The sequence below is a fragment of the Myotis daubentonii genome, chromosome 9 (assembly GCF_963259705.1).
Source record: "Myotis daubentonii chromosome 9, mMyoDau2.1, whole genome shotgun sequence".
Classification (NCBI taxonomy): Eukaryota; Metazoa; Chordata; class Mammalia; order Chiroptera; family Vespertilionidae; genus Myotis; species Myotis daubentonii.
In genome coordinates this window covers 78,179,600-78,190,471 of record NC_081848.1, presented here as the reverse complement: position 1 = coordinate 78,190,471, position 10,872 = coordinate 78,179,600, and the positions used below count along the sequence as shown (strand labels likewise).

The following is a 10,872-nucleotide window of genomic DNA, read 5'->3' as shown; positions in this document are numbered from 1 at the left end:
TTACTCTTATTTTTAACTTTTACTTTATGCCTTCAAGACCGATGTTTCCTATGATCCCTAAATCTCACTACTAGGGTAGAGGAAACACAACTCATGTACAATAGAAGAACCTCAAATAATAATTTAATTACCGTGCACCAAACAGATAGTAAATGTGTGGGTAAAGAGTCCTGCTGAGGTTCCAAGTCTCAAACAAAAAACTCCAACACAAGATGTGCATAGTGCGTTTAAATTTATTGTAATTAAAGTCATCCAGAAGGTAGCTGGATTAATTAATGAAGAGGCACTATTTATCTTGGGATAGAAGATTCTAAAACCCAGAATGAGAAAATCCCCGAGGTGGGGCGTGGGGAGTTAATAAGAGCCCCTGGGAAAGGTCCTTTCATCGAGGACTGAAAATAAATAATGCATTTGAATTTGAATCTCTTTAAATAGAAATCCCCCCCTAACAGCAGGAAAAGGGTCCCCTAACCGAGCAGCTCGGGGCAGGAAGGGAGTAAACGGAACCGGAGAACAGCCCGCTCAGCTGTTTCTGGTCGGGGACCAGGCGCGGGGAAAGGAGTCGCGATGTGGGAACCGAGTATCTGGGTCCAAGTAACTCGAAGGGTCAAGCACGAGCTCCAAGCGACGCGTGGCCAGGTCCCCCCGTTGCAGCTCCTACCCGTTTCCACTCAGTTCCCCTTCCCTCGCGCAGCGCGAACATCAGGCGCGGCCCCTGCCCACGCGGGGCGCGGCGAGCGGACAGCTGTCCCTGGAGCAGCCGACGGCGGGAAGCTCGCGGCCCGCGGGCTACGGCTGGGGGGCGCCCCTCCGGAACCCCCAGAGCGGGCTGGGCGGGGGAGGCCTCGAGCCTTCACCCCCACGTTAGCCACCGAGAGGCGGCCGGTGGCGGCGGAGGCCTCGCGGGCAGCCCGCTCGGCCGGGAGCTGCTAGAGCGCGGGGCGCCGGAGCGGGGGGGCGGGGCGGAGGGGGCGGGAGGTGCATCCTGGGAAATCCACCAACATGGGGCGAAACCGCCGCCGCCGCCGCGAGCCCGGGCCGCGGATGCCGCCGCTTCCCTGACGCCCAGCGGGGGCCTCGCCGCGCGCCGCGGCCCAGGAGCCCAGGGCACAAACTGGCCAGCGCGACCTCCGCCCGTCCGCCGCCGGGGCCATGTGAGCGGGCGGCTCCCTCCGCCGCCGCCGCCTCCTCCTCTTCCTCCCCCCTCCCCTCCCCCTCTCCCCCTCCCCTCCCACGGGGCCCTGGAGGAGCCCCCGCTGCTGCCCGCCCTTCCTACGCCGCCCCCGCGATGGACAGGAACTACGCGACCTCCGGCTTCGCCGACCCGCCGCCGCCGCCCGCGCCCCCCGCTGCCCCCGCCGCTTCCAGCGCCGCCGCACAACCCCCCGCCCCCGCCTGGGCCTACGAGCCCCGAGCCGCGGCGGCCGCCGCCAGCCCCAGCGGCAGCAGCGGCAGCAGCCCCAGCATCAAGGCCAGGTAGGGAGGTGGGCGGCGGGGTATCGGTGGGCCAGGAAAGGCCGGGGATGCGTTTGGGGCCTTCGCCCCTTTGCAGCACCGCGCAGGGGTCCGGGCCGGGTGGGGAGCCCTCCGCTCGCCTCCCCGCCCTCACCCCCCCCCCCGAGGCGGCGGCGGGTGACTCTTCCCGGTGGTCTTGGGGTGGGCGGGGGCGCCCAGCGCGGGATTCGCGCCCGGGGCGAGTGGGGGTCGGTGGGGACCAGGGAGGGCTGGTCGGGATTCGTGGGATCCGTCACCTCCCGGGTCCTGGGCTCTCACATGGTGAAGTTTGGGTTCGTGGCTGCACTCGCTCTCACGGAGCCCGAGAGTGCCTCCGGGGTGAGGGGGGAAGGGGGGCTCCGAGGAGGTCGGGGCTGTGACATTCCATTGTATTAGCACCGGCAATGTGGTCTTGGGGGGCCTGGCAGTGTAGGGGTCGGGGAGGCCGGAGAGGAAGAGGCGCCGAGCCGGGCCGCTGACTTTGGGGGGTCCGGGAGGGTTGGGCGGCGGGAGAACCCCTGGGGCGCGGGGCCCCGGCAGGGGTCCTGGTGGCGCGAACGCTGCGCCGAGCGGGTGACATATGTTTGCAGTGCCGGCCAAGCCCAAGCCCTTTCTCTTCCCCGCCTTCAGAGTTACTCTTCGGTCTCCTTCCCTTTCCGCAGCAGCGGCAGAAGTAAGGAATCGCTCTGTGTGTTGGGGAGACCAAAAGTTGGGAAGACATTGGAGGGGGGCTTCCGTGCAGGCCGCAAAGGTTGAAGAACAGGGGCGTGCTTCTCCATTTCGGCTTCTGGCGCTCTGGTCGTCTTTGTAGCGCGGGGTTCAAGAGTTCATCTCTGCGAGTCGATAGCAGAACCAAGGGAACCTAAGATATTGACGCTTTCTCGGTATTTAAGCGCACGGGAGACGTGTCGTAGTGCCACTTTGCGAAACGGTCCTTTGAATGATGGCCGGAAGGCGTGGTCTGGTTCGGGCGGTGCGGGAGCGGGGCGTTTTGAAACCACCTCCGCCGAACAATGCTGAGTCCGGTAGGTGGGTGCCGCGTCAGAGGACCGGGATCGGGAAGCCGGGGTCGCCCATGACTTCATCCTCAACTACCGACAGGAAGCTTCGTGGCTTTGTCTCATCAGATTTCTTCATTATTGTCCAGACAGAAGTGAACTTTTTTTTTTTTACTTTACATATTACAGTGTTCTAGGTTATCTTTGTTTTTATGAAAATTCCACGATCACGATTTGGAAAATAGGTGTGAAGATCAGCTGATCTTTGTCTTTAGTTAGTACCTTGGGATGATTATGAGAAATTGAGAAAAATCTGGCACAAGAAACGGGAAATCAGCTTCCTTAGAAAATGTTAGGGCCTTTGCTTAAAAGAACTGCGATTTTTTAAAAAATAATATGATGTCCCAATTTGGAGATAAATACTTAAATGCTGAAATAAATAGTCATAAACAGTCATAACTCTGTATTATATACAATTAAACCATGGAGTTTTATGAAAGATGTTTGGTACCTTTCCCATTACTATTATTATTTTGGTGGTAATTTGACTATCATTTTTCAAGTAGCTTTTGCATTGAAAATGATAATTTACAAATTAAAACTACTTTCTCTTCAGTGAACAGCAATGATAGGAATTTGTGCAGCATTTTTTTTATGTTTTAAATGAAAAAATGTTTTATTAGGTAAATGCTACCTAGTTATTTCTGTTATTTCTTTTAGCAGAATACTTCTGAGGCAAGAAACTAAATCTACTTGTCATATTTTCCAAATGTTGTTTATCAAAATAACAAAGAATGACTTCCCAAACACATTTGAAAACAGTAAGTAGATTCATTTGGAACACATAATCTAGAAAAAAATTTATTTTCTGTTTATTGGAAGTTATTGATTTTTAAATGCTAAGTCCCCCCCTTAAAATATATTTGGGGGATGGGGTCAGCAAAATTATAGCATAGAAAATGCAGGCTTTCCCCCTCCCCCACCAACTTGCTTTGTTAACATCTTGTGTTAGGATCAGGCCATCTGTACAGGGCTACACACACTTCTTAATTGCACCTCCTTTTATTCCTCAAACTGTGCAATGCCCTCTTTCGTTTCAGTTATATAGAAAATACCAAATCTGAAATGATGCCCTTAAGTCTTTCAGTATTCTTCATTTTCTGAAGCCTGTTCATATTTTTATAACATTTTAAAGAGCTTTTTCATAATTCAGGTTATCAGTTGAATGTTTTTGTTTCCCTTTGTGGCACTTTCTTCTTGAAGGTGCAAATGAGTACTAGTTGTGATGAGGTAATATGGATACATATCCATAAAGAATTAGCTTGTCTGTCGCCTTGTTTCCAGTAACCTATTCAGAAGCTTATAGATGATAATGACATTCAGTTGTTACTGGCATGGGATCGAACATCCTACTTTCTGTCTGCTTGGTCCTGAAATGGAACATTTTCATCAGTTGATAGGGAAAAGCATGGTAAATAATTTTTCATGAGTTTAAAGTAATGCTTTTTTTTATATAACCGCTCCATCAGACATAGGTATTTCTCTTATTTTAACCATTGAAAAATAAAGAGCTAATGGGAAACACCAGCATTTTACCTTAAAATAGGGTGTAAATAGGGATTTCTGAATATTTCTAAAACAATACAGGCTAGGTACATGGAAGTTCAGGGGTAAGAACTGGTCATATTAGTCTCCATTTATTTGTGCTTTTCTCAGTTGGTTTTAGGGACCAAATGAGCATATTTTTGCCTATCACTATGGAATTGGAAATATTTTTTGTGGGACTATTTTAGATACTATAAATACCTTCGCATGCTTTTGGAAATAAGATGACATCAGGAAGCTGCAGACCTGCTGCCTTTTCTCTATTACTTATATTTTGTACTGAACAGGAAGAGATAGCAGTTTTATCATGGTGATGACAGATGTTTGTATTTGAATATGCACCAGAAAGTGACTAAATGGAAATATTTTGTTTTACAATGATTTATATTTGTTTTTTTGCCTTTCTAACTTGAAACAGTCCGGGGTTTTTCTTGCCACCAGTTTTTAGAATTTCCTAATAAGTTCTTTCTGATTATAGTATGTGTAATGAGTGTGATAGGTACCCCTCCAAAAAAACAAAATAATGATTAGCTTCTCTAAAAATGGTCAGCTACTATATTAAGGACTTTTTGAGTGAGTTTTAAAGTTAGAGTTTCCCCCAAGGCTTTTGGAAAAAGACCTTGTAAGATCACAATTTATGAGGAGTAAGGACAATCCCAAATTACTAAGGTTATCAACACTAATAAAAGAGAAAAATGGTAATTGGCGTACGAGCTACCCTTTTCATTGGCTAATCAGGGCTATATGCAAATTAACTGCCAACTAAGATTGGCAGTTAACTGCCAACAAGATGGCAGTTAATTTGCATATGTAGGCACAATGCAGGGAGGCGAAAGGGAAAGCAGGAAGAAGCCCCCTGCCACTGACAGTGATCGGAAACCCAGGGGGGAGCTAAGAGCTGGGGGGCAGGGCAAAGGCGGCCCTGCCCCCCCAGCCATGATCGGAGAATCAGGTGCCTTTTCCGCCCTGGCCAGTGATAGCAGGAAGTAGGGGTGGAGCCAGCGATGGGAGCTGGGCACGGTTGAAGCTGGTAGTCCCAGGAGCTATGGGTCCCTTGCCTGGGCCTAAAGTGGAGCCCACGATCGAGGGGCCGCTGCAGCTGCAGGTCCCCGCTGCCCGAGCCGGACGCCTCAGCCAGAGGCGTTAGGCCTGGGCAGGGGCGGAGCCTGCAACCACGGGGAGCTGGGGGTCCCCTGCCCAGGCCTGACACCTCTGCCAGAGGCCTCAGGCCTGGTCAAGGGGCCGATCCGGTGATTGGTGATTGGAGGGTGATGAGGGTCAACTCCTCTGGCCAAGGCATCAGGCCTGGGTGGGGGGCGGAGCCGGGGATTGGGGGGATATGAGGGTCCCCTTGCCCAGGCCTGAAGCCTGGGTCAGAGGGGTCAGGCTTGGGCGGGGGGGGGTGGAACAAGCGATCAGAGGGAGATGGGAGTCCCCTGCTCAGGCATGATTCCTGGGGCCAGAGGCCTCAGGCCTGGGCGGGGGCCAGAGCCAGTGATGGGGGGGGGAGATGGGGGTCCCCTGTCCAAGCCTGACACCTCTGTCAGAGGCGTCAGGCCTGGGCAAGGAGCTGATCCTGTGATTGGAGGGTGATGGGGGTCAACGCCTGAGAGCTCCCAGTATGTGAGAGGGGGCAGGCTGGGCTGAGGGACACTCTCCCCCACACACACCCAGTGCACGAATTTCGTGCACCGGGCCCCTACTTTTAAATAAACTTTTGTTGTTCAGAAAGTGTTTTCCCATAGAAATAAAGTTGTAAGTAATAGTAACCATCATTTACTGAGCAACTAATGTGTGCTAGCTACTGAGTGTTTTAAGTGATGTACTAGAACACACATGCACACAATTTAATCTTCCAGTAATCGTTTGAGGTACGTATTTTTACTTTTACTGAAAATGGAAGCCGAGGCATAGAGACATTAATATACTTAGAGACACATAGCTAGTAAGTAGTGGAGCTGGGATTTAAACCTGGGCATTGTGGATCTGGAGCCGCATGTTTAATTACTGTACTTAACTACTTCATGATAAGATACATCTACCTGTATTATGGGTTGAATGAGCTTTTGTAGCTGGCCTGGAAACCTAACCATTATTAATATATTTACTTCGCTGTTCTTTGTCACCATTACCCCCACACACACACACCCCCCCCTAATTGAAACAAGCTTCCTTTCACTTCCATAGCACTGTATTTTCCTCTCTGGCCCACTGCTTTTCCCTGTTCTTGGTTAGTCCTGACTATTTTAATCTCTACATGTTGTCATTTCCTCAGGGCTTGGGACTGATGTGATTTCTTGTCCATTCTGTGCTTTCTCCTAAGCACATAACATCCATGCTTATGGCTTTAAATATCATCTCTGGGGACACATGTGCTAAAGCCCAGACCTCTTCTGAGCACCTAATCCATATGCAGTTACCTCTCTCTGAACTTTTACTTGGGTATGTGATGGGCTTTTAGTTAAGAGCTCATGCTTCCCCCACCACCCCAGCTCTTGTTTGTATAGTGAGGTCCATCTCAGTCACACCTCTCTCCACCTAGTTGCTCAGGCCAGAACCTGGGAGTTGTGTGTGCTACTACTTTTTAATCTCTTAAATATATATTGAAATTGTCTACTTTTTTCTGTTCCCACTACTCCACCCTGATTCAAGGTACTGTTATTTTTCACTTGGATTACTATGGTAGCATCCTATGTCATCCTTAGTGAAGCTACCATGTATATCAAATGACTTTCAAATTTATATCTCTAGATTCATACCTAGTTGCTTACTATTATCTCCACATGAATATTGAAGAGGTATTTCAAACAAATATGGGTATCACCCTAACCACCAAACTGGTTCTCCTTTAATCTTTCCCACCTCAGTAAATAATAATCACCTTTTATTGTATCTCAGGCCTAAAAGTGGGAGCCATCTATGATTCATTTCTTTCCTTCCATATCCACTCCCTTAGTAAATCCTGCTGACTTGAGTCCATGGTTTCCTACATGGACTGTTGCAGTTGCCTCCTTTTGCTTTTCTTGCTTCCACTTTAGCTTTTCTAGAGTCTATTAAGCCTGCAACAGCCAGATTTAATATTCATAATATAAATCAGGTGATGTCATTACCCTGCTTAAAACCTTCCAATGTTTCTCCAGAGGAAAATATAAAGTCCTTGTCATGGACTTTATATAATACACATACACACTTCTTAAAAACTAATAAGACAGCTAACCACCACTTTTTTTTTCTTTTGGCCAAACAATTTAAACAAACTTCATAAGGGAAACTATAAGAATAGCCTATAAAAATATAAAAAGATGCTTCTCATCATTTGTTATTATGGAAATGCAAATTAAACCACAATGAGATACCTCTACCTACTTAGAATGTCTAAAATTAAGAAGACTGAAAAATTCAAATGGTCAAAAGAATATAAAGCAGAAGTGGAATATTCATTCATTATTAATGGTAATGTGAAATAAATAGTACATGCACTTACCTTCTCACCTAGAAATCCCACTCCAAATATTTAATTTAGAGAAATAAAAACGTATGTCCACAAAAAACTTGTATACAAATGTTCAAAGCAGGTTTGTTTATTCATAGTCGTCCCTAACTAGAAATAACCCAAATGTCCCTCAGGTGACTAGATAAACATGTTATGATATACTAGTATTCATGCAACTCATTGAAAAGGAATGAATTATTCATGTATGCAACACCATGAATTTATCTCAAAAACATGTTGAATGAAAAGAGCCAGACACAAAAGAATATAGGCATGAGGCTTATCAGTGGCTATCTGGGGATGAGATGAAAAAGATATTGATTGCAAATAGTCATGAGAAACCTTTTGTTGTGAAGGAAAAGTTGGTTAGGATTGTGATTATATTGGTGTATTTATTTATCAAAATAAGTGAACTGTGCACTTAAAATGGGTATACTTGCCCTGGCCAGCTGGCTCAGTTAGTTAGAGCATCACCCGTTCGATTCTGGGTTCGATTCTGGTCAGGGCACATACCTAGGTCGAGGGTATAGGAGGCAGCTGATCTGTGGATGTTTCTCTCTCACATTGGTGTGTCACTCTCCTTTCCCTTCCTCTCTAAAATCAATAAAAACATATCCTCAGGTGAAGATTTTAAAAAATGAATGTACTTGATTGTGTGTAAATTATACCTTAATAAAATTTATTTTTAAAGTTAAAAAAAGATTTTTATGCCCTAGCTGGTTTGGCTCAGTGGATGGAGTGTTGGCTTGCAGATTGAAGGGTCCTGAGTTAGATTCTGGTCAAGGCTGTGTACCTTGGTTGCAGGCTCAATCTCCGGCCCTGATCAGGGTGCGTGTGGGAGGCAACCAATTGATGTGTTTCTCTCACATTGATGCTTCTCTCTCTGTGTCTCTCCTCTTCCTTTCCACTCTCTCTAAAAATAAAGGGGAACATATCCTCAGGTGATGATTAACAACAACAAAAAAGATTTAAAAATAACCCTAAATTGAATCTTCAAACAAACAAAATATAATTCCTACAAGTAATTAATAAGGTAGCTGTAACAATATTACTTTTGAATCAGTTTTCTAACTGTTTACACTTAGTGGGATATAATCTTGGCACAGAAAGCACTATGAAGAAATACTGACCTTTACTTAGTAGATTTGTTTTTGGTAGAGGTTGCATTATAGTATTTTCAAATAGAGCTAATGAGAAATATTGATGTAGTTGTGAATTAGGATTCCAACCTTAGGAAAAGGGAGATACATATGTGAAATCAGGGAAGAGGGGAATACTGTATTAGATTTGAATGAGAATTGTCAGTATGAACTCATATATTTTAAAAGACTAGCTTTGTCCACCAAAAGGGCCTAAAAGCAAATGAAACCTCGGGCATGGAACACACCTCACACCCGATCTTGGTTTTAAACGCCGATGCCCACTAAAAGGGCTCCTCGTAGAAATGATTGATTTCAGGTCTGGTACAGGGAAAATAACAAGGTGAGCCTAAAGCTTCTTGTGTTAGAAAGATGTGTTTGAGCCTAACAGGAATACCTCCCACCACCTCCTTTCTCTGGGAAGAATTCAGGGGCTTCCTCACAACCATTCCTCCAGGATCTGGAAACTACCCCTGGAGATTTTCGGGTAATTGAACAGGGACCAAGGACAGTCTTATCAGATTCAGTCCTGGCCAGGCCATGAGTAGGGTGCTAAGGGGATGGAGCCCAATTCTATCCTGGGCCCACAGAGCATTGCCTGGCCTGGACCCTGGACCCAAGCCAGCAGAAGTTCCCACACCAGTAAAGATAAGCTGTGTTCTCCCACCTGGTTCTTGAAAATTTGAGTGGGGCCACCCTGCCTTCTCCAGCAGCTCCTTCCTGCCACCCTCCAAGGCTCCATCTTCATTTATTCTCTCTATTCCTACCATTTAAACTCTGTTCAGAGTCCAGATGCACTGGGCACTTTCCTCTCTCCCACTGTAGTGTGGCCTTTAAAGCATCCCTAATCTAAACAGTTCAAAGTTAGTCATTCAGAAATACTTATGAAACACACATGAGGCGCCAGACAGTTCTGGGCACTGGGAAGCCAGCAGGGACCAGGATAGGCAAAGTCCTGGCCTCCCCAAGCGGACATTCTAGGGACTTTCATGAAAGGAGAGTTCCAACTTCACCACAGAGGGGCCAGTCTGGGTGGGGAGAGACAGGGAGAATCACCCTAGATAGTCAGTAATTCATCCTTTTGCTTTGAACCACAGCCAGCCAGGGTTACGGAAGCCTAGTGGAAGGGACACTGTCCCTGCTGTTGAACAATTGGCCTGGGGCAAGTTTGAGCTCTCAGCTGTGATGACTGGGCCCTTTCATGCAACCTGGGAATTCACCTACACAGACCTCACCTGAGGCAGGAATGTGGTCTGTGCTGGGCTTCTGTCACCACCACCTGCCCAGACTTCCAACCCGAGGATTCAGGGGAAGCGAAAGCTGCTACATCCACCCAAGGTGCTTTCTGTTGCTCTGTCCCCTTTTGTGTTTGCAACAATCACTGTGTGGACCTTGGCAGGTGCTATCCACACACTCTGGGATTACCTGTGGCATGCAGCCGGGGTCCATGCACAACTGCTTCATGTGGACAATGTGCTGAGTGGGAGTGGGGGTGGGGGTTAAGTAATTTAACTGGAAAGTAGGAAAAAGATCAGAAATATCAGTTATATGTGAAGAAAAAAAATGTTAGGAAATAGAATGAAAAGTTCCCATGAATTCCAAAGTTGAAGATGGGAAGTCAAGTGTATTTCAGCTCCTTGGGTGGTGGCTTTAGTCCCTGTGCCCCAGTCCTATGGCGGAGTGGGGGTTGCCTCTCCTCCACCCTGCCTCACGTCCTGTTTTGAAAGGCTCTGGTTTAAGATCCGCCCTCTGAGGGGGCCTTTGCTTGGTGGTACCTTCTCCCAAGTGCTCTCCAAGCAGGAAGGCAAGTATAGATGCAGAAGAGGAGATTCATTTGCCTGTTAGCCGGCTTCGATAATAGCAACCCAACCAAGTGGCTCTGGGCAACAGGTACAAATCATTCCCTCTCATAATAAGAGCTTCCAAAGTAGAGATGATCCAAGATTACATACATGAGCAGCTGAAAAATGTCATTGAGGACCCAGGTTCTCTCCATTTTCTCCCCCTGCCATTCACTTTTGCTCACGGTATCCTGTCTCATGTCCCTCATCAGATGTCCCCCAGGTTTCATTGGCCAGAATCAGCACAACCCACTTAACAATCTCCAGGTAAGACGAGGCCCCCACAATGGCCTAGACCAGTG

General features: G+C 47.3%; 1 protein-coding gene across 9 annotated transcripts in view; it reads left to right on the top strand.

Moving 5' to 3' along the window:
• Window positions 1–971: 971 nt before the first annotated feature.
• The window catches only part of QSER1 (glutamine and serine rich 1), a 59,032-nt gene continuing 49,131 nt past the window's right edge, over window positions 972–10,872 (top strand). For 6 of the 9 annotated variants that reach the window (XM_059709744.1, XM_059709750.1, XM_059709747.1 and 3 more), the window contains exon 1: window positions 974–1,476. In XM_059709744.1, coding sequence (XP_059565727.1) covers window positions 1,289–1,476 — 188 coding nt within the window. In that variant the 5' untranslated portion in view covers window positions 974–1,288. Of the gene's footprint in view, window positions 1,477–3,209; window positions 3,314–9,826; window positions 10,068–10,872 lie in introns of those variants that run through there. The other 3 variants (XM_059709746.1, XM_059709753.1, XM_059709751.1) reach the window with 3 other exon arrangements.